The sequence below is a fragment of the Meleagris gallopavo genome, chromosome 1 (genome assembly GCF_905368555.1).
Source record: "Meleagris gallopavo chromosome 1, MGAL_WU_HG_1.1, whole genome shotgun sequence".
Classification (NCBI taxonomy): Eukaryota; Metazoa; Chordata; class Aves; order Galliformes; family Phasianidae; genus Meleagris; species Meleagris gallopavo.
The window spans coordinates 135,326,551-135,349,730 of NC_139404.1; the positions used below are offsets into that span (position 1 = coordinate 135,326,551).

General features: G+C 44.9%; 2 protein-coding genes across 3 annotated transcripts; both read right to left on the reverse strand.

Annotated features, from left to right (window-relative positions):
• Window positions 1–117: 117 nt before the first annotated feature.
• On the reverse strand, window positions 118–12,011 carry F10 (coagulation factor X). Of its 2 annotated transcripts, none has more exons than XM_010728483.4 (8): window positions 11,819–12,011; window positions 9,533–9,693; window positions 8,073–8,097; window positions 5,360–5,473; window positions 4,746–4,886; window positions 3,673–3,926; window positions 2,283–2,400; window positions 118–1,488 (listed from the first exon to the last, which is right to left on the reverse strand). In XM_010728483.4, exons 1-8 carry the CDS (start codon window positions 11,883–11,885, stop codon window positions 944–946), a joined length of 1,425 nt encoding a protein of 474 aa, XP_010726785.1. In that variant the 5' UTR covers window positions 11,886–12,011; the 3' UTR covers window positions 118–943. The 2 variants fall into 2 exon arrangements, with proteins under 2 accessions (XP_010726785.1, XP_010726782.1); XM_010728480.4 differs by having other exon boundaries at window positions 11,816–12,011.
• A 2,446-nt stretch (window positions 12,012–14,457) lies between these two features.
• F7 (coagulation factor VII) lies at window positions 14,458–23,112 on the reverse strand. Its single transcript, XM_010728491.4, has 8 exons — window positions 22,794–23,112; window positions 19,853–20,013; window positions 19,206–19,230; window positions 19,000–19,113; window positions 18,394–18,534; window positions 15,903–16,009; window positions 15,316–15,436; window positions 14,458–15,149 (listed from the first exon to the last, which is right to left on the reverse strand). Exons 1-8 carry the CDS (start codon window positions 22,861–22,863, stop codon window positions 14,611–14,613), a joined length of 1,278 nt encoding a protein of 425 aa, XP_010726793.2. The 5' UTR covers window positions 22,864–23,112; the 3' UTR covers window positions 14,458–14,610.
• Between the last annotated feature and the right edge of the window lie 68 nt (window positions 23,113–23,180).

Sequence of the window (23,180 nt, forward strand, 5' to 3'; positions counted from 1 at the left end):
TAATCATAAGGCAAGGGAAATGTGACGTGTTTGTTTGGAGACATGCACTCTTTCTTCACTTCCAAGTAAGACTCTGTCTTCATATATGTATAAACTGACCAGAGGGAATAAAAAAAGGACAAAAAAGAAATAATGTTTTATTTCAAATGCTGATGTACACTGATAATACATCTTACAGTAGCACCTGGAACAACTACACACAGAAGGACCTCTCTGATCCTCAGCCATGCACAATCCTGAATATGATACAGGAAACAGTGAACATACGTGTTATTTTTTTCTGAGGAAGCAGAAAATAAGTGTTCAAACTAAACTAGAGTGAAGTACAACCATATAAAGCAACACAACACTTTATTTAGCTGTTGTGACCTACGTTGGAAGTTTTGTGGAACGTGGTTATTTAGCAACATACTGAATACTTACTTGTGTCTCAGCTTTGTCCAAGGAAGCTTCCCTTCTCCCCTTAATCTTCTAAAGACATCCACAGGTAGAAGCTAAAAAGCTCTAGTAGGAGCTTTTTAGTTAGTGGGAACAAACTCCCTACTGACTCAGTGGGTTGCAGTAGGAGGACTGACTGAAGTCCTGGCCTTCCCACTTCAATCATGTTATGTCCAGGAGCCTTTGGTGGAATTACTTGGGCAAACAGATAGGAACCAAAATGACAATATGAAAATAACTAGTCAAGCAATCAGAAGACACCAATGAGCAGGCATTTTGTTTGGTGAAAGCCACTTACTGTACAAACTCAAAACAACACCAGCAGACCACATGTACATGCTTAAAGTCAAGAAAATAAAAGAAAGAAGAAAGAGAAGCAGCACCGTAACTTCAAGAAACCAGCTTTCAAAACAAGTTTAGCAAATATGGCTAAAAAATAAAAAACATTTCCATTAGATAAACTGCACCTTGCTTCCTAATGGGAGGATTGAGAGCTACATCACTACTACTTTTGTCTCATGACTGTCCTTACCCAACGTAAGAATCTGGACAGTTTGGTATATATACCATATTTACCCTTCCTTGCACATCCTTCTCCCCAGCTAACAATTCCAGTAACGAAATAAGTATCCTTATATCTGGTTACATGAGGGCCTCCACTGTCTCCTTGACAAGCATCCTTTTGCTCTGTTTCATAACCAGCACAGAACATGTTTTCTGTTATTGCAAAGTTAGTGGACTGCTTGCAAGTGCTCCTATCAACATAGGGGACTTCCAGCACTTTCAGTCTTTTGGAAAGCCGTCCAGCTTCAAATTCACGCCCAAAGCCACTAACCATCCCAGACTTTTGGTTCATCAGCACTTCATTAGCAAAGTCTGCTTGTGGGAGGCATGCTGGGACAACATACTCGGAAAACTGTATCGGTTCCTTCAGCTTTATGAGGGCTATGTCATTATCATAAGTCTCAGCGATGTACTTAGAGTGAACAAATATTTTTTCTGCAGTATGAGTCGTTTCAGAATGTTCTTCCTTTTCTCTATCCACTTCACCTGTACAAGATAATTAAAGGGATCATTAGTAGGATAAAATGACAGCAAATAAAAACAGCCTCGATAAAGGAGGACACTAGTATTCCCATTGCCACTGCTTTGACTAAGCCTTCATACTGTACAAATAAATTGCAATATTTATTATTCCCACTTGGATGCAGTTTCAGCTCCAAGGTTTATGAAGATTTCTGTACCAGTTTATGTAAATCAGCATAAATTCATTCAGCTAAACTAATGCAAATTCGGTGGATGTTTTACAGCAGCTTGAGCCTGGCCTATACTGGGGAAGAACATCTACTCTGAATCAAAACTAAAGGAGTGCAAACACAAAGTTATGTTGATCTAGTATCATTTCTCAGAAGTGGAGCAATGAGCTAATGTGAGATGAGAGTTTCTTCTTCCTCTAGTCTGTGTGTCACAGCTTTCCTCAGTGTTCCTGTAGAAAAAAGTTGGCGTGTTTTTCAGACCTGCAGGAAAAAATTATGAGCTTTCTGTAGAAGCATTAATCTGACAAGCACAGTGCTCACCAACACTTCTAGAACATTCGTTCTTAAACCCTTCCAGCTACCTGACAAAGGAGAAATTATCACCATTATCACCTTCTACTTCAGCTGCCCCAGTGATTACAAAGCAGGATGTCTGCAATAGGAAACAGTAGATAGCATACCACCATCAAAACACCAAACCAATAACAAACCAGTTGATATGATTACATCTTACATGGGTATTAGAGTACAGAGAATCAGTCTGCAACACATCCTCACACATCACAAGAAAAAAACACAGCGACTTACCAACAACAACTTTGATCTCCTTGGATTGGTTTATGCAATGAGCAGCAGTAAGGATGAAATCTTCATTCAATATAGTTCCGCCACAAAACTCTTCCTCTTTCTCATTTATCAGCACAGCCTATGAGAGAAAAGAAATGGGAAGTGCATAATTTAAAAGAGCAGCTTAATCTCAATGAGCTATAAACAGGTGATTGTTTTCTCTGCACACTGCATATGTGCACATTACAGTAACTTGTATGCAGAGCTCCACAGATTGTCCCTAGTGCTGCATACGCACGTGCATACGCTACAGATCAGCAGGTACTGTTGCAGAGTCTCAGCTGTTTTCCTGTGATACAGAGGTTCAGCTTTCTGACTTCACAGTGCCTCCTTTTAGTGACACCTGCTAGGAACAAGATGCAGGCTGACTTGCTGAGCAAGGAGCAAGGGCCTTGACTTACTATCCCATAGAATTTCTGCCCAAGGTCTATTCCTGTTCAACCCTCCTAGTGCCCTGAAGACAAGGACAGATTTTGGCTGGTCTGAGCTCAAGAGGAAAAGTTAGTTATGAAAGCACATGCATGCTTCCTCACATGCTGTCAAGTATACAACCTGAAGGGCTATCTTGGGGAACAGGGATGGAAAACTGCAAGACAAAGGCACTGAGAATGTGGTTGTACACTTAGAGTACTCAAGCCACACTAAGAGGAAGCAAGCATAATTCTCTGATAAGCAGTGACTCTGGCTCTGCACACAGCCTCTACAATACATGCACAATTTTACTGCATGATATTTACTTTTGCAACTAGAGGTTGATTCAGTTAAGCTTAGGTAGTGCTGGCCGAGCCATTAGATCAGCAACCTGCTAAAAGTGTTTAAGTTCTGTGCCCACATTAACGTGAGAACCTCCTCTTACCTGTGTCAGACCTACATAACACTATACCCATACAGAATTGGACTATTATGCTAATGGTCCCAGCGAATGAACAGATCAATATGGAAAAGCACTCCACGATACATCTCACTCAGAGAAACAGAGAAGGTAAGTAATCATTCCTTAGAAAGGTTGAGTAAAGAAAGGCAAAGAAAGATGACAAAGAACAGCAGAAGCAGGTCAACTCTGCCAGAACAGCTTATGCTCAGAACTGGAGTGCAACCTGTAAAGACAACACTGTTGAACCAACACGTCTCAAAAGCCCTCTCTGGTAACAGGTTAAAAGCAGCACTATCTAAAATGTCTCAGAACCTTTCATTTTGACATCCTAAGGTTGCAGTTTGCAGAAGAGCACACACAAGTGCCTGAGTTCACGTAATTCAGCCAATTCCAACTACAAACAGCACACAGCAGAACATAAATTGATTAAATAAACAATTATGCAGTTTCCATCAAAATCACGTGCATCAGATTTACCTGCCATGGGCATTCACCAAGTTTACACTCATCCCCACCGACTATCCTGGTATCGACATTTGGATCTGTCATACTCGATCCGTTGCGAGGAGGGGGAGTTGGGCTTTCTGTGGTAGTAGCGAAGTCCTCCTCCAGACTTCTTTCATTCATGGAGGGGACATCTTGATCACTAGTTGCATTGGTACTACTATTAGTGGGTAGAACGAGAGACCTTTTCATTCTTTTCACAAGAACTTTTCCACATGGGTACTTTACTGTAAAGACAAGAATGCTACAATTAGAGAAGAAGGACTGAAACATGCATGGAAGAGGAGAATCTTTGACAACACCATCTCACAGTATACCAGTTAATGCAGCTGTTTTCAGGACTAACAAAGCCCTGGCAGATGCAACAAAGAAGGAAAAGCAGTTATTTTGGCAGATGAAAGGCATTTGCGTGTCCTAAAACTTCACCATAAGTTCAGTCTCCGCACAGTATTTTCAAAGTATTTAAAGTTATCTTCAATTGTTTACATTGCCATATGCTTGTCGTAGCTCTTACTACAATCATCTTAATTTAGGAAACTCAGTGTACTGTGTAAGAGAGATGGCCCAGGTTGTAAAGGATATAAAAAACAGTGTCAGAATCATACAGTTCACTCACATTCTGCTCCCTCCCCTGATTTGTTGGAATACAATGAAAATGTACTTAAAATAGCATCAATCTTAATTATTTAATGTCAACTGTTACTATTTAATTTCACTAACTGAAATCAAAATAAGTGATTTCAAGTGGCTATTTTATACAGAATGTAAGATACAACTACAGTTTTCTCTACAATTACAAGACACAATTATGATTTTCTCCTGTCAACAGCACTTTATTTCCTCAGGTATTTCTGTGAGAGGTACCCTGCAAAGGGTGCCTCAGCTTCATTCTGAGAAGTTCATCACATCACCTCATGGAAGGCTTTGAAAACAAAAACCAGTTGGCCTCAGTCTTTAATCTATGTCACGTAGAATTTGGTTCAAAAACATATCCCTTAGCTGTGAAACAAGCCCCACCAGCATTAGTTTACCATGTGGCTTCGTACCTTTTGAAACACACTGCTTGCCATCTTCTGCCAGCTCATACCCACTTGTGCAGGAACACATAACATCCTTCTGCAAACTTTTTTTGATGCTGCAGAACTGCTCACAGTCACCATTGTTTATTTTGCAGTACTTTGGTATGACTGTGAAAGACAGAAGATAGACAGATTTAGAAGAAAAAAAGATGATTTCTTGCAAGGCTTAAAAGTCTCTGTATTGTCTTCTGAGATCTGCTTCTTTGGTTCTTCATGCTGTGAGCTGATCAGGACTGTACTTCTGAGCCTGGAATCCAGGTTCTTTGATATCAGCAGTAAGAATCTTGTGGTTCTTAGATTTATTGTCATGCTTTGGGGATTTAAGCTCACGTAAAGAGGCACTGTGATAATTAAAAGTGCTTTCTCTGAAGCAAGCGTAATGTTGGAGCACTCACTATCACTATTCAGATGCTAAGCCAGAGGACTTTCTGTTTCTGACACGCTTCCATCTCATTGTTGACAGCCACCTATTCTATGCATTTTTCCAAGTGAAAAATAATGATTGCTAAGGGATTGTTAAGTCTCTATGCTTCAGCAACCTGACATATTCACTGCCACAATTCTCTGAAAGAGAAACCTACCAAATTCACAGTTCTTTCCTTGATAACCATCCAAACAGGAGCAGGTGTAGGAACCAAGTCCATCTTTACAATGTCCACCATAGTGACAAGGATTTGAGCTGCACTGGTCGCCATCTACAAAAACAAACCAAAAACCAAATTGTTGTTAGAGAAAATACATTTTCAATGAACTCCGAAGGGGGGTTAGTTTTGACAAGCAATCATTCTTTTTAAGACATATGTCTAGTGAGTGGCCACATTCCAGGCAGAGCAAGAGCAACTGCAATCATTCCAAATAAGCATGATTCATATATATAGCCTCAGTTTTGCAATTTGTTTTTGGTGGCTACTGTTTGACAGTGCGTAGTTACAGCTTTTTTCCTAAGAAGACAAATTAATACTTGCTTGTCAAAGTGTACATTATTTACGGTGAAGACTGTAAAAGCAGACTGGACGTTTCCATGTTGCAACTACTGTCTAAAGCATTTCCCTGCCATTTCCACATAATAATAACTCAACTGTTAGTTATTTAAAGGTCATCTCATCCCACGTGCATGTGTTTTGCCCTCAGTGTTGCTCTTTTAAAGCAACCAGCATATGAATCAGGAGATAAACAAACACTGTAAAAGCTCTTCTAAATCCATGTTTGTGGGACAAATTCCTGTTTTGTGCTGCCTGTGGTACCAAAAATGTCCCATTGTATCCACTGAGGTACGAGCGTCAGTGTCAAAGAATTAGCTCTTACCTCACTCTCCCTGTACTTAAGCTGGGATCTCCGTATCTGAAACACAGTTCTACAGTCTCTCTTCCTTTCCATGACACAAGAACAACTGCCTGACTTGACCCCAGCCACACTTAGCTCACAAATAATATGGTCACAAGAATGGAAATCAGGCTGTGCTGCATTTGGAAGCATGTGACACATAGCAGCCCCTTCTCCTATCCCCATGAAGGCATCTCACTCTTGCACTGATGCTTGCTACCATGGTTTCTCCCACACAGCAACCTGCGGTAACAAATGCATTCCTGCATCACATGAACCTGCCAAGCCCTTCTGAATGATAAGAAAAGGAGGATATCTGGAGAACTGATGCTTGCTAACTCACTGCCTTAGAAGCACACATATTTCTGACTGTTACCACCTATTCTGCTCCATTTGGAGCAGCTGAAAGAACAGCAGTGCCCACAGAAAAGATGCAGGATACTGCTCATTCTAAGGATCCAGCGTGCCATGTGCATGATGCCCTTGGCTGTGAACTCCTCTGCTGAAGTTGCATCTGCCACAGAGAACACCTGTGGGGCTTTGTGCACTGCCCCACAACTCTCCATCCCTTCTGTACCTGAATGTGGCTGAAAACACCAGCATTCCGAATGCTGCATCCACGTGATCTACCACAGAGGTGTTGAAGATTGATGTTTATCCTCCATGGTAGAAAGGCAAGATCACCATTTATTAAAACAAAGGCACACTGGAGGCCTGCAGCACAGCTCCTGGTTTCTGCTTTCTCTGCTGTATTGGAGGGCTCCGTTCTGTAGTGGATTCAGCTAAGCAGCATCCTACTGATAGAAACCATAGTTTCTTAATTTTCCCTGTACTGCAGTTGCTGCTGGGGAACTGAGTTTTATATCAATATTGCACAAAAACATTGCAGAATCCCCTACTAAGAAAAGAAATGAGAATGAATTGTTCTAACTTGGCTGAGGGCAGCTGTGGTTTTCAGAACTTCTAAACACCAATGAAGCATGCGTGGACTGTGGTTTAGGATGTATGAAATTGGCATTTCCGCTGTGAGCACTGGCACTGATGTTCCACTGCCTGTATTCTCATGAGAAAATGGTTTGAAAAATTCCACTTCTGTTCACTGCAGCACTGATGCAGGCTTTGTTGGCAATTTCACCCTGTAGGATGAAGAATTCTTCCCTCCCTTAGAGGATTGTGAAAGCCTGCATCTTCTTTGTGACAACTGTCTTCCATTTTCTTCAGTCTCAGAAGACAAAGCTGAGCAATCTCTGGTTAACATTTTTGAGGTACTCTTCCTAACACCAAGGCTAGACTCATGCTTCAAGAGAACATGTTACCAATCAATCATACATTAAAAATATGTCCCTGTGAGCTTATTATGAACAACAGAACCCTAATAAGTACAAGTCAAACCTTCAGAAAAACAAAACCAGAAAAGACTGGCAGTATCTGCTAACCCACTGGTATGTCATCCTTGAATGCAAAACAGCTCTGTAGAAAACAATTCCCACCAAATCTCTGTCTTACAGGAATCAGCAACACTGTGACATGGACAGTGGCATGCGAGTGGTAAGTGATCATGCAGTACAGACTGATATGTTGCATCGCCTGATGCAATGAAGTGCCACCCCCATCTATGACTCTTTGCAACTTGGACTCCTCCATCTCAGGCTGACCCTCTGCAGGATGATGAGTGAGCAGAGCCAAGTGTCCAGCTTCTGCTTCTCACTACCCTTGGCACGCAAAGGGCCAGTATTCTTTTTTGAGAGGACAAAGATCATCCCAGGAACTGGAGGCTGCTGAATCTTGCTGTCAAATAAAGTGACTGAGTTCAAGAAACTGCAAGGCTGTAAATCAATCAGATTCCTCTTTCAGGGGAAACAGTGAAAAGAATAAACAAGGCAGCAGGAAGTGGTTATGTAAGAGGTGCATCCTTTTTAACCTTGTGAAAAGGAAGCTTAATTTTCTAAACAAATGCAGACTCTTTCTTACCTACATAGATATTCCAGAATTCCTCCTACAGGTTGGTTTGGAGCAAAGGAAAACAAAAGAAAACAAAAAGAGTTAGATGAGAATTACTGAATCCAGTTCTTCAGAAAAATTTCAGAGCTTTCATACAGAGGATACCTGCAGCTAACAATTGTTCAAACAAAAATTTAATTTACAGGCAAATAGTGGCTTGCAGTCTGATATTGTCTAATTAATTTAAACCACCTGGTTAAAACCATCTATAGTGCTCAGCTCAAGAGAAATATCTCACACACTTTTCAAAAATACCTAAACCTCCATAGAGATTTCTTAATGTCACTCACTCAGCATAAGGCTCTTCATTTCTTGCATAACTATCTCTTGCCCTCGGATTTGATTGAACTTCCTTACCCTCCTGCAATGTCAAATTTTCAGCTTCCTTCCCCTGTACCCCCATGGAGCAGATCCTCAGAAATCCTGAGGTTTAAAAATATTTTCTCTGACTTCTGTTCTTCTGTCCCTCTCACTGAGGACTCCGGGTACGATGTCTGCCCAAGACGGTCCCTTCCAGCTAGGTCTGGTCACCAGGTAGAACAGGCTGTGCTGGTTCTGCTATGGTTCAGTCCTTATGCTTTGAAGTGCCCTGGCGATGCACCCATGACTCCCCACCCAGTTCACCTCAGGGCCACTCTAAAAACATTCTGGCCAGCAAATAACACTAAAGTTAAATGAATCTGGCCTCGATTCCAGTTTCAGGGCTGTTCCACATACAGCCAACATTCCCAGTTTCCCTCCACCACCAAGTCACTTATATTTTCTATATTACTACTGATCCTTGTTCCCATACTTTCCCCATCTCTGTAGCTTTAGCTTGGGCACTGACTGCACTTCTAGCTAAAGTTAAGCACCTCCAGGGTAGGGAAGGTGACACAAAAGTCACACACACAGACTTCATTCCATGTGGGCAATTTAACATAAAGAACTGTCCTCAGTACACGTTCTGTCAAGTCAAATGTGGGAAAGATAGTCACAAAATGATATAAGCCCTGTAAAACTTCTTGGGATAAATATGGAAAAATATTCACACGAAGTTCTATGTCAGTATTTGCCATCTCAACCTTCCATGGGCTCTCTATCTAAGAACTCCTGAACATAGTCACACTGCTCAGCTACACCACAAGAGAAAATAGCTTTAACATAGGGAGTACCAAATTATTTAAAGGACAAATACCTCATGATGAATTAAGCAGATCAGAAGAGGTAAAAGAATGGAGTCTTTAATGTGGGATGTCCTTGCAAGAGATAAATGATGTCTGTTTTTATACATGTATGCCTTAGCAATTCCAACCACAATCAAAATCACCACCTATTCTTTGTGGTAAGCGATCAACAATAACACTTGTAAGTCTTGGCTCATAATACATCAATACTATTTTGTAAATACGAAATATGTAGGCCTATGTTTCATATTAATTCATCCTTACAGTTTTCTCATTGTCTTCAAAGGCTTCTCTTGCCTCTTCTTTTGAGCAGCGCTCCTCATTGCATTCTCTTTCAATATTGCCTTGCTTCACTTCTTCTAAAAAAGTGTTGGCACGTTTTGTTCTTTCCAAGAACTTGTCGGCACTTTCTTTCTTGATGAACACTGGACAATAGAGAAAATGGCAGAATTACAGGGTAACATTTGGTGGTGGTAACAAGTCATCAGAAATAAATGAAGAAAGAAAAACAAATCAGACATTCTCACCACACTACCCATAGGCAACATCACTTATAATGTCAGCCTTCAAGCAGATGGGATCTCAGGATCTCTGTGAGATCAGTAACTCCAAGACAAGCCAGAGGCATGCAAAATTCTGTCCTCTGTTGTTAGTCTTGAGAATAAAATGTGCAGGTTGCTGTCGAGGGTTTATATTTCTGCTGCTCCTGCTCTAGATTCCAGCTTTGAACAGAATGACTTGCCCTGCCACAGCAATGATGGAGGAGGCTGCAGTCCCTGATTTGGTTTTAAAGCTGGCAACCAGGCAGCACCACTGGCTGCTCTGGAGACATATGGTCCAGAAAACAAACACCACACAAACAGAAGATGCAGTAATTTGCCAGCATGGGATTCTATTGGCAGATGGAACAGCTGTTTCACAGTCCCACAATCCCCTAGTTCAGTAAAGAAACAGCCCATGTGTGAGATCTACTGCCCTGCACTACCCCAAGCACCAATGTACTGCCCTTGGGTCTTTCTTCCCACTTAACAACTCTCTTTCATAGTGTTACTGTCTTACTTCTAAGTTTGCAAATACAGCCAAGGCAGCTGTATTCAAAGATTTAATAAAGAGCAGATGCAAATGAATGTTACCTTCAGCATCTAAAAAAAGTACAGCTTGAATTCAAGTTGCTGGATCATTTTATTTTTTAAAAGCTTGATGTCACAGAGCACAGGACCTGCTGCCTTGAAGTTCAAGATGCAGGTAGCTGATGATTTAATGTAAGGATGAGAGGCGTTAAACTCAGCTCAGCCACTTGGCTGCATGAGCCATCGTGATACTCTGCAGTAACTTGTGCACATATTAGCTGACAGGAGCGACAGAAGAAACACTATAGTAAGCAGACTGCCAATTACCTTGTAAAAAGTGTATGTTTTAGGAAAGTTTGTGGATTCTGAAAACTAGCGTTCTAAAAACCTGAAACCTACAGAGGAAAAAGTACTTTCCAATCACAGCGTGGAAGGCAGTGCTGCAGATGGGACTTGAAAGGCAATGGGCTCAGTATGCATTGACCTTAAGCAGCTCAATGCAGCAATATGTGAATTATCTGAACAGCACCCATACTTTTTGATAACAGAGCCAAATTTTGCTAGTGCTGTTCATACTGAGCAGCAGCACAGAGCCTATATGTACTGTGGTGTTCCACTTACTCTGAGAAGTCTATGTGCAGGAGGGCTACAGCAATGCTCGTAACTTTTAGCTCAGTAACAGTCAGTTCATTCACCCACTGCCTAATTTGTCCTTAAGTCCCTCTCTGCAGTGCAGGACAGTGAAAGGATGCAGCCGGTGGGGTCACTGTACTCCTTTGCCTCCACATCACTGCTGCATGAGGATGTTTTCATAAACTTGAACTAGCCGATAAGCGTTCTCAGACTCGAGCTTCCTGCCATCCTGCCTTCTTCAAAAACACGAAGGAGCTCAGGGTGTTGGTCAGCTCAAGTAGGACACTCTAGTAGCTGGCTGTGGAAGGACTTTACTGTAAAACCCAAGCAGGCTGACTCACTGAAGGAAGCGTCAAAGCCTTCAGAGAAGCCGCCCGGTGTGGCTTTCTGCTCTGAACTTTGATGTTGACCCTCGCAGCAGAAACAGAGGCAGGACGCGCTCACCCCTAAGCTCCAGCCCGCGGCCAGGGGCAGCCGGCAGAGCCCAAGAACGAGAGCTCGCCGCGCTCGGAAGGCAGCCGTGCTCCCAGCGACGGCAACCCCGTTCTACAGGGAAGACCCCCCGGGGCTAAATCCCAGCGGCCATCTTGCAGCACCCCAGTTGTCCCCCTGCCGCTCCCTGCCCCGAGGCGCTGCTTCGCCCTCCGGCAGGACTCAGGTTGCCCCTTCTTGGGGGTGACAACCCGGACTGTCCGCTCCTGGAGGCCGCAGCCCCTGCTCCTGTCACGCACCGCCCGCGTGCGGGAGGCACTTTCCAATGCGGGGGCTTCAACAGCAGCTCCCTAAAAGCTGTGAGGAGGGTACCCCCTCCTCGGCCCGGATGCCCCCCAGAGCCGCCCCTTACCACCTCCTTCAGCCCGGAGCTCGTCCGGCAGCACCGCGCAGAGCAGCAGGAGCAGCAGGGGGCCGGCCATAGTGGCGCGGGATGGGCACCGCGACGGGACGGGACGGAGCCTTCACCGGGCGGGCAGGGACTGCGGCGGCGTTGCTTCACCCTGCCCAGAAATAGCGGAAGCGCCCTGGAGGGGGGAAAGCCTCTGTGGGATTTCTCAGCCGGGGGGTGGCCCGATTATGAATCTCCTCTTTTTTTTTTTTTTCCTTTTTTTTTTTTTTTCTTTTTAAAGGAAGAGGTTGGGAACGAATCGTCAGCTTATTGAGCAAGTGCTGGCAGAGGCTGACCTCACCCAACCTGGTGCTGGCAGGTGTGGGGCTTGTTGTGATGCTGAGGGGTGCCCCATGGCAGCCCCACTCTCTGCCGCCACAGCACTCCATGCTTCACACAGTGCTGCTCAATGCTGGCTCCGTTGGCTTTGCCACTCTGTGGCCCCATGGCCTGTGGTGGCACAGAGATCTCTCACCCATGGAGATGGTTCCCAAAACTGGCCTGTGTCTCCCTATTTTTTGGGGTTTCCCAGTGCTGTGCCCAGTGAGGTCTCCTTGCTGCCACAGCATGCCTCCCATCGGTTGTATGAGCTTTAACAAGACCCAGTGCTGCACTTGGGTCACAACCACCTCAGGTATTGCTACAGGCTTGGGACAGAGTGGCTGGAAATCTGTGTGGAGGAAAAGGACCTGGAGGTGTTGGTTGACAGCCGGATAAACATGAGCCAGCAGTTTGCCAAGGTGGCCAAGAAGATCAGTGGCATCCTGGCTTGTACCAGAATTAGTGTTGCCAGCAGGAGCAGGGAAGTGATTGTTTCTCTGTACCCTGCTCTGGTGAGGTCTCACCTTGAGTACTGTGTTCAGTTTTGGGCCTCTCACTACAAGAAAGACATTGAAGCTGTGGAACATATTCAAAGAAGGGCAGTGAAGCTATGAAGAGTCTGGAGCACGAGTTTTATGGGGAGCAACTGAGAGAACTGCGGTTGTTCAGTCTGAAGGAGAGGAGACTCAGGGAAGACCTTGCTCTCTGAAACTACCTGAAGGGAGGTTGAAGTGAGGTAGGGGTTGGCCTCTACTCCCAGGTATCAGCAATAGGACTAGATGGAATGGCCACAATTTGCACCAGGGGAGGTTCCTGTTGAATGTTAGGAAAAACTTATTTTCAGAAAGAACAGTGATGGACTGCACAAGCTGTTGTTGTTGTCATCGCTGGAGGTGTTAAAGAACTGTGTGCATGTGGCACTGAGGGACATGGTTAGTGGGCATGGTGGAGATGGGTTGGGGGTTGCAGGTCTAGAGGTCTTTCCAACTTGATTCTATGATTCCATGATTGTTTACACAGGTTGTTATGTTAAAAATATGCATAACTCTTGGCTTTGTTGTGCAAAAGTCATGCCACACAGCCATTAATACTGGTTGGATGTTTTGTCTGCATTTTGCCCTTTTTCTGCAGAGTGACTATTTCATAAATATCAATATTTACAGTAGAGAAGTCACCCAGTGGAGCCTGTAAAATCAACAGCGATTCAGTTTGAGGGGCCTAGGGGGATGATGTTGCAATGCCAGGTGCCTCATCTTGGTGAAAATGAGACTTCATTTGCTGGCTGCTGCCCCCAGTCACCTTTCTCCCTGGGAATTTTCCTTTTTTTTTTTTTTTTTAATTGTTTTGCATGCTGCTTCTGCTGGCATAAATGCTTTCCTTTTTTATTTTCTCTCACTCACAGTGGGTCTTGTTACGTCTTGTTATTTCTTTAGGTATAACCAGGCATGCTTTCATACTGTAAGACCTTATTTCCCAAGTCTCTGGAATTTGCAGCTTTTCTCATCCCCCCATTCCTCTGTCAGTAACACAGATTTTGGGATGTTTGGTATTACATGTACCATATAATGCCAGTGTTCTCCTCCACTACTAGACACTACTAGTAAGTGTCCTCCTTGCTGATAAGTCTTTGTAATTAATCTGATATTCAGCATAATTTGAAAGAATCCAAATTATACAGAAAGGCAAGTATGGGATTAGCTCTGTGGTATTCTTCATCACTCATAAATGTATTGTTAATAGCCTTACTGCAATAATATTTAGTGCAGGAAGACTAAAATCAAGTTTTCATAGCAGACTTGTAAATGTGGAATTAATCTTTTCCCAGCTTTCTTGTCCTGAGGATGCTCTGCAATTCCTCTCTCAAATCCACTTGTTGGGATTGCAAGAGAAAGCTCCTTCACCATAAGCTAAAAGAAACACCATTTCTCTTTCTCCTGCTGTTGCTTCATTATATTGCAGGACCTATCAGCGCAGGAAGTTGTGAAAGCCCAAAGTGTAAATGTGTTTGAAAGAGATTGCACATGTGTATGGCAAATGGGGTCATTCATGACCATGCAGACTCATGTGACTTCTTGCTCAGGAAGTCTGTACATCATTGATTACTAGCAGCCATGATGGCAGCACAAGGAAGGATCACGGTGTACTCGACACATTACTGACAGTGTTTCTCAGCACCAAGCTTTTCTGTTACCAGAAAATGGGTGAAGAATGAGGGACTCTGAATCTGGTTTGATAGGGCCCTTCTGTGGCCTCTTGACAAGACATTGAAGTTTACAACAATATCAGAGTTATTTTATGTATTCAGGCAGGCGTTAGGCTCATTGAAAATTGTTAACAATATCACATTTACCACGTGTCTAAGTTAATGGAGGAAGGCTTCAGTACAAAAATGCCACAGAGGTATGAAGGAAAGGAAATGCTGTGGTTCTCTGCTGTCATTCCATGTACCTCTTCAACCAGTCGATGTATCTGGATACCCTTGTGTAAACCCCATAGCTGCCTTCAACAGCACAGCCCTTTCCCCAGCTGACAATCCCAGTCAGAAACCAGGTGTTCTTGTACTTTGTAGCGTGAGGTCCACCACTGTCTCCTTTGCAGGAGTCTTTTTTGCCAGTCAGGTCTCCTGCACAGAACATATTCTCGGTGATGTTTAAATTAGCCTGCTTTTCACATTCTTGTGTCTTTACACGCGGCAAATCAACTCGCATGAGAAAAGTAGAAGTAGCCCCTCCATCTAGTAGCCGTCCCCAACCGCTCACCGTTGAGAACTTAATGGAGGACAACTCGTACACTGCAAACCGTTTTTCAGGCAGACATATTGGCACCACGAAATCGGTGAGATTCACGGGTGTTTCCAGCTTCAGGAGGGCAATGTCGTGATTGACTTGTCCGTTGGTGTATTCTTCGTGTCTGATGACCTTGCTAACTCCACTTTCTTGCTCAGTTTTCTCATCAACTTTTGTCGAGTATTCACCTGGAAAAGTTAATGGTTGCAGGTCATGTTGGCCAGAAACTGGATTCCTTGGGAGTTCCTGGATGCAGGAGATTTCTAGTCTGACACTTTGTTTTTCACTCTGGTTTGTCAGAAGGAGAAATTAAGACAACCACAGCTTGATAACAGGGGGAAGGGAGATACATACCCAGCCTCACCCGGAGTTGTTTGGGATGAGTGTAATCCAGGCAATGAGCTGCAGTCACCACCCACTCTGGTGAGAGCAGACTACCACCACACTTCCCTTTCTGATCCTGTATTATAAGGGCCTGCCAACAGAAAGCAAGTTTTTGACCTGACTCTCAGTAGAGTCCAGTTTTATGTTGCTTTTTTCTGTCATTGTTCACAACTGTCTTTGAGAATACTATCCTGATTTTGCAGGGAATTTAGGAGGGAGGAGTTTTCACATCAACAATTTCTCCATTTTTTAGCATAGATCCTGTGTATTATGGCCAAGAGTGTATCCCTAGGTAAAATTCTTAGCGGTATGGTTAATGATGAAGGGATCAGGAGGCAGAGGAGGTTATGTTACCACTCAACTCCTAGGAAAGCAGGCATTCAGAACAAGGCTGAAATGCGTGATTGAAACAGGTGGAGCTGCTGGGTATGGATGGTTTGCCCAAACCTTACACTTTCAGTGCATTTTAACATAACACATTCAAAATACTGAATATAAGATAATGGCTTCACAAGAAAAACAGCAATGACCACAGTGAATATTTGTGGAAGACTCACTTGCCATGGACATTCACCTGGAGGACAGGTGACACCACCTACTATTCTCCCCTGAGCAGTTGCATTCTTTTTTGCCAGCACTGGTATTTTTCCACAAGGGTATTTCACTGAAAAAAAAAATTAAAAAAGAGTAACAAGTGTGATTTCATTGCACTGAATTCACAGCAAACTGTATCAGACTGATTCTTATAAACATCTTCAATGGAGTTTTGTTAGCTGAAAAACAGGTTCATAGTGTGGAAGCATGGTCTTTCAGAGTTCACCCAAAGCTGCTCAACAGGCAGGTAGTCTTTTTGTCTGCATACAGCCAGATATGGTTTCACATTGACTTATTCATATACCAACCCTGTGTCTTCTGCTATATCTCTAACTTTGCTTCTATTCAGGTCATCTTTAATTCTTCCAAGCTGCACTTACTGGTCAGAGGTCCTTCTATAGCCTGAGCATGCACACGAATATTGGCAATAGAGTCTTGAGGACCAAACCTGCTTCTGAGCTACGGTGCAGAGGAAACCGTGGTGTTTTGTATATATTCTTCACACAACAGATGCAAAAAGCCTGTTGCTGGAATTTTGGGGTGCCAGTTGTGCTGTAACTGGACATACCATCCCTCCCATCCAGCAATCGTTCTGTAGTAACACTGTGATGAGAAGTGCTCTCACTTTGTCATTTTGGGAGCCACGGTTCTGAATCGAATCCATCTCCATGATTTTGCAGCAGCCTCCAGGGATGGGGCACCACAACTTCTTTGGGCAGCTGTGCCAGCACCTCACCACCCTCTGAGTGAAGAATTTCTTCCTACCACCTGATCTAGTTTTCCCCTCTTTTTGTTTAAAACCACTCCCCGTTGTCCTATCACTGTCTGCCCATGTAAAAAGTTGTTCCCCTTCTGTTTATAATCTTCCAGTAAGTACTGGAAGGCCTCAATAAGGTCTTCTACAGCTCAACAAGCCCAGTTCCCTCAGGCTTTCCTTATAGGAGAGGGGCTCAGCACTCTGGCCATCCTCATTGCCTCCTCTGGACCTGCTCCAACAGCTCCACATCCCTCCTGTGCTGGGGGCCCCAGACCTGGACGCAGTACTGCAGGTGAGGCCTCATGAATTTTGTTTTTGCATTCTCGCAGCACACAGTCAGCAATATTGGTATTTTGGCTCCAAGAAGGCAGCAACAACAAGTGCATCTTCCTCTCTTTATGCAGGCAAAGATGCACTTTAAGGCCTATGGGGGCATATCAAATTCTTTGCTCTCAGCTTTTCAAAAAAGCAGCTTCCCCATCACGTGGCATTGCAGAATCTGCTAATAAGGGATAAGCACATTACCAGTTTTTTGTTTTTTTTTTTTTAATAGAATTGCTGTTGTTGAGAGCTAGGTTGTCATTATCAGTTCTCCGCATGACTGCTCCATTGCTGCATGTGTATGGGAGTTCTGCCCTCAGAACTGCTTCTTTAGCCCTGAGCACATGCTCCCTGCAGCCCTGGGGGCCTCCTTTTCCCCTCTAATAACATAATCGAAGGAGGCACCTGCAACAGAATTAGGTGCCAGCTTAGGTATTGGGAAAACAATGAACTTGTGCTAATGGAGTCCCACTTAGCATTTACCTTGTTGGACGAGTGAGAGAAATATCTATCTGTATTACCTAGAGCAACACCAATTGTGTCGGTCCTGCTAAATAGGAAATAGGTCCTACTAAAAAAAAAAAAAAAAAAAAAAAAAAAAGGATTTTCTGATTTTTCTTTGGTTTTTATTGGCTTCTTCCTCTCTTGACTCCTGCACTGAAATAAATATGGTCGTAAAACTGATAGTCATGAATTCTCATGGATTAGAGATCAGTGAGAAATCAGCACTGCCCCCAAAATAATCACATGCACTCACAGTATGTGTGAGCTAGAACAAAAGAAAATTGACTTATGAGTTGCAACACCCCTCTGATCACCTGAGACCCCTCAGCCTGACCCCAATCACTGGGCACTGCTGCTCTACTCTCTTCATCCCACCCGGCCAGGGGTGGTGCCTCCACTGCCCCAGTTTTGTCCATGGAATGAGTGGTGAGTGCTGCCCAGAGAGCAGACAGGGCTTGGCCCCAGGATTTGGGACATTAGAAGTCAAATGCCCCATGTCTCACAGGAAGAGACTTCTGGGGACAAGAAGTGGGTGATCCAAAGGGGCCACTGACTGTTGAGGGCCACACTTGAGAAGATGTCCTGGAATACAGTCTGCATGCATTGAACCCCATCCAGTGGGGGCCACAGACCCAATTCAGCTACCTCAGGTAGAGGCTCAGCAGATCCCACCAGTGCTTTTAGGGTGGGCTCAGTGCACATGCTTTCCATACTGCTTCTTTGGGGTGCCCAAACCACCGCTCTAGACTCTGCCCTAGAGGAAGGAGGAGCTGGCATTTATGCATGACACCTCACACCTCCTAAGGTGTAGGCATTGAAAAGTTCTCTTGCAGGGTTGGCTCAGACTAAGCATGGGCAACATGGCATCCTACCTTGGGGAATGCAGGACACGCCATCACTTGCTAAAGTGTAGCCTTCTGCACAGAAGCACACTCGTTTTTCAGACTGCTGGTCAGCACAGTACTGCTCACAGCCGCCGTTGTCGTAAATGCACTTCAGGTTCTTGTCCACAGCTAAAGGCAGAGAAAGAGCATTAAGGTTTCTGCAGGTGGGTTTTCATGCTTAACACGTTCGAATTACAGCTTGAAATGTTGACAGGGGAGCAAGGAAGCCAGGCAGGTTTCAGTGGTTTGTGTACAGCAAGTGCATCAAAAGCTGCTGCTGCTTGGCAAAGCTCTGTAGGAGGAACTCCAGGCAGAAGGAAGGAAGAGCTCTGCTTAGGATGCGTATATAGCTCGGTTCTCATTCACTCGTTGCATCATGCTTCTAAGTCAAAGCAACTTCAGCTCTTGGGTAGGAAAAACTATCCTCCTTTTTTCTCAGCTGGTCCAAAATCATTGTAGGATTTGAATTATGTTGGTGCTGAGCAGTGCCCGGCTGGTTAAAGCCATCGGTACTGATTGCTCCTGTCAATCTCAATGCCTTGCATTTGAGTTAGCAATGATAGTTTAATTTTGTTAAGCCACACCGTTGCTGACCTGTCTCACAGCTTTTGCCCTCGTACTCTGGAGGACAGCGGCAGACGTAATCCTGAAACTGGTCATCGCAGCTCCCTCCATTCTGACAGGGGCTGGAGTCACACTGGTTGGGGTCTGCAAAAACAGGCAGTGTCAGCTGGGTCACGTGAGGGACGGCGGCAGTGGGAGCATCACTGCAGCTGCGAGGAAGCATGGAGTGCTCCTACCAGAATAGATGTGCCAGAACTCTTTCTGGAAGAAAAAGGTGAGAGATTTAATTAAAGAAGTCACTCAGATGAAGCCCTATAGCCCTTAGCATAGGATGGCTTGCAGACAGCCACAGTGGTGCCACTTTTGCTGTTATGATCAATGAACACCATGGCATCCATAAAATACTGTACATTACTTTCCACGTTCTACATTACTTTCATGCCAGCAGACAAGGGCACAGTGTAATACACACTGATAGGTTATCCATCAATAACCTGTGAATATAGGAGGTGGGAGGGACTGAAGCAAACGCTGCACAATGCAGTGATTGAAGGGATTGTCAGCCCTGGAATTACTGGGGGACTGGAGGGTTGTAGAATCCCAGAATCAGAAGGCTTGGGAGGGGCCTCTGGAGATCATCTAGTCCAATCCCATTGCTGAAGCATGTTCCCTGCAGTAGGTTGAGAGGGAAAATGGGGTCTTGAATATCTTCAGAGAAGGAGACTCTGCAACCTACCTCTCTGGGCAGTCTGAGATAGCTTAGAGAGAATCCACCTTCCCACTGCCCCCCAACATGGCGCTTTTTTTCCCCCTCACGATTGGAAGAGTCAAAGCACACCCTTGAACAGTGGAGAGCCCACCTGCCCAGCCCTGTGTTACTTACTGTCCTCTCATCATCACGGTAGATCTCTCTTGCTTCCTCAAATGAACACTTTTCTTCTATGCATTCTCGCTCTAGTGACCCCAGCTTTATCTCTTCGAAGAAGCTATTGGCTCTTCTGCGCCTTTGAAAAATGCTGTTTGCCTCTTCCTGCTTTAAGAAGACTGTAAAACAGTGGCATGTTGAGTTGGTTGTATGTGCACTCCAGAAAGAAAGGGCAGGGAGGAGGATTTCCTCTGAAAGCTTTTCTGCTGTTTATGAGAAGCTGGGAAAATACACACAGCCCTTTAGAGCCTCCTTACTCTGGCGTGCTTCCTGACATGTCAAGTGACAGCACTTGGGTCCCACAGAGCCCAGAGCTTGGGAGAAAATGGCATAGTATCCCAGTGTTGCATGTCAGTGACTCCTAAAGCATTATCACACATTATAGAGTAGGTCTCTACATATGTCATGAAGTTTCTTCAAATTCTAGGAGCTGAAAAGCATTTATCTAGATTTATCTAGTACTGATTGATGTACATGGCAACACTCAACTGTCCTGTACTCACTATGGTAAACCACTTGGTGATGGGTCAGGCAGTCAGACCTAAGTCCCCAGTGCTCTGTTCCTCAATGGTTTTATCTCAAAACTTTTCACACTTCCACAAAACCACACTGTCTGAGGCTGGCAGGGTCTTCTGTGTCCCTCTGGTCCACCCCCTCTCGAGCAGAGCCCTCTGAGCAGGGTGCCCAGGACTGCTGGAGATCCCCAGGGAGGGGACCTCACAGCCTCTGGGCAGCCTGTGCCAGTGCTCTATCTTTAGCACAATGCAGAACTGGTATTCAGAGGGATCCCCTGCATTACAGTTTGTGCTCATGGCCTCTTGTCTTGGCACTGGGCACCATTTAAAAGAGCCCAGCTGCATCCTCTGCGTACCCTCTCTTTGGCTATGTACAGTTATTGATGAGACTCCCTATGCTACCTCTTCTCCAGGCAGAGCAGTCTGAGCCCATTCAGCCTCTCCTTGTGGGAGAGACACTGCAGTCCCAAGTCATTCTCTTGGCTCTCTGTTGGAGAGTCTCCAGTGTATCCAGGTCTCTCTTATACTGATGTGCCCAGAACTGAGCCCAGCACTCTGTGTCTTCACCAATGCTGAACAGGGCACACTGCTGACTCATGTTCAACGCGGTGTCCCCCAGAACTCCTGGATCCTTTTCTGCAGAGCTGACTTCCAGCTGGGTGCCTGGGGCTGTTTCTCCTTCATGCGGTTCCTATCAGCCCACCTCTCCTACCTGTTTAGGTCCCACCAAATGTCAGCATGACCCTATGGTGAATCAGCAACTCTTCTCAGTTTTGTGTCATCTGCAAATTTACTGAGGGTGCACTCTACCCCATTGTCTGGATTGCTAATGAAGATGTTAAACAGGACTGGAGCCAAAGCTGACTCGTGGGATACTCCGCTTATACCCTTTGGACCTGCAGATGGGATTTCTTTGCTGGCCACAATTACAGAAACAGTGCTTTAATATATCTTTCTCTATTTCCTTCTGCAAAATATCTACACTGAGGTACACAGGAAGGCAGGACAATGCCCTCTGCATTGCCTGCTGGAGCTTGCGCTTGGCTCCCTGCTGCTGCCAGGCTCACAGACTACAACCATTGGCCCCTTCTCCCTGTGTGGTGCTGCTGTCCTTTGAGACAACACCGGGGACAAATGCTCGATAGAAAACATCAGCAGAACTCACTTCCTAGAGCTGCATCTGCTCCCAGCTCATAGAAGCATGCTGATGGCACTGTCACCGTGCTAAACTGCTTTTCAGTGCCAGGATACATCACACCACATGACAGCAAACAGGAACTCTGCAATGTACTTTTGCTCCATCTAATACATGGTGCAAGTCCTGAAATAGAACTTACTTTATTTTGCTTTGTTTTTTCCCTTGATGTAAGCAGAGAATCCTGGAGCTTAGTGACAATAACTTACAATTTCAGTGCTTGTAACTATTTCCCCTCCAGCTGTGGCTATACTCAGGGATTCAGGATGATGTCTATGTCCTGCCCAATCCCCAGGACACTGTCCACTGCAGGACCCCCAGAGAAGGGGAGCTGCCTCCTGCCTGCTGGGAGAGCATTTGTTGAACAATGAGCAAAGTTGCTATCATTTTCAACGTATTTCAAAATTATCTGAAGGGTTAAAGTACTGTGTGGCATGCACCACATTTATCACAGGATGTTCATAAGCATTTGTCCATTGTCAGGAATGTCAGCTGGGTTGTTCTGCTGAGATCAAGTCAGGCTGTATGCATTTAATATGGTTTTCTTTAAGGGCTTATATTTAACTTCACACTGCAGATACATTGCATACATATCAGCCTACATACAGACCCCAACAGGGCGGGCAATGTGCGAGGTGCATGGATAGTGGCACCCTCCCACTTCCATTTCTATGTCCTCCACTTATTTACACTGGAACATTTCAGACTTCAACGTATTTCTCCCAGCCTTGTTCACCACAATTTGAGAGACCTGGTCAGTGGACACCTGAGAACCACGAAGCACTGGTTCTGCTGTATTCATCTAGATGCTGTTTTTCAGATGGATACCAAAGCTACCATAGAGCTGCCGCTTCACTTCCTTTTACTGCTTCAGAAGCATAGCACCCTTCCCCTCTCTCATTTCTTGTCAGCCGAGTACCAGTCTATTGGTTTTCTGCTTTGCAAAGTCCCACAGCTTGATAGACATCACAGCAGCTCCAGGTGCTTCCCCTGTGGGCAGCTGACCCGGTTGCAGGAGACACGCAGGAGCATGGAAGGAGTTTCCCTCAGCTGGCAGAACAAACGCGCAGCTGCCATCACCAAGAGCAAGCAAGAGCCTTAGGGTAACTCACAGGACAAAGGTTTCTATGTGCAACAGCAGAGAATTCTGCTGCTGGTGAGCTAACTGGAGCTATACCCTGTGACATACCTGCTTCCAGAGAAGGAGGAACAAGCAGCGGGAAGCAGAGCAGCAAAGCCATGCACTGCCTGGAAACCATGCTGACCCCACAAGCCGGCGTCCTGGCGGCGTATTGACACTTTGGAGCAGGCTGTTGGGCCAAAGGGCTCAGCCTCCAACGCTGGGAGCCAGAGGAGGGGCCGGAGAGTCATGGGAACCACAACGATCAGGGTGAAGCGCGAGGCACAGCCTGCAGCCCGCCCGTATGGGGAACTGCTGTTGTGCAAAGGCTGTGCAATAGCCTTTGCGCAGCCTTTAGAGAGGCCAGGTTCCATGGCTGCCTCACAGAGAGCCAGGCACAGGCTCTTAGTGCTCAGCAGGGCCAGCAATTGCTGACAGCTAGCTTTTCCAATTTCC

Excerpts from the sequence above, each read along its gene's own strand:
- F10 (XM_010728480.4), bottom strand. The coding sequence starts at position 11,885 with ATGGCCGGCCCCCTGCTGCTCCTGCTGCTCTGCGCGGTGCTGCCGGAC. Across the intron at positions 5,474-8,072 it reads ATTCTGGAATATCTATGTAG|ATGGCGACCAGTGCAGCTCA; the intron begins GTAAGAAAGAGT and ends TTGTTTTTGTAG. Across the intron at positions 3,927-4,745 it reads CAAGCAGTGTGTTTCAAAAG|TAAAGTACCCATGTGGAAAA; the intron begins GTACGAAGCCAC and ends TTGTCTTTACAG.
- F7 (XM_010728491.4), bottom strand. The coding sequence starts at position 22,863 with ATGGTTTCCAGGCAGTGCATGGCTTTGCTGCTCTGCTTCCCGCTGCTT. Across the intron at positions 19,114-19,205 it reads GTTCTGGCACATCTATTCTG|ACCCCAACCAGTGTGACTCC; the intron begins GTAGGAGCACTC and ends CTGTTTTTGCAG. Across the intron at positions 15,437-15,902 it reads CAGGTGAATGTCCATGGCAA|GCCCTTATAATACAGGATCA; the intron begins GTGAGTCTTCCA and ends TTCTGTTGGCAG.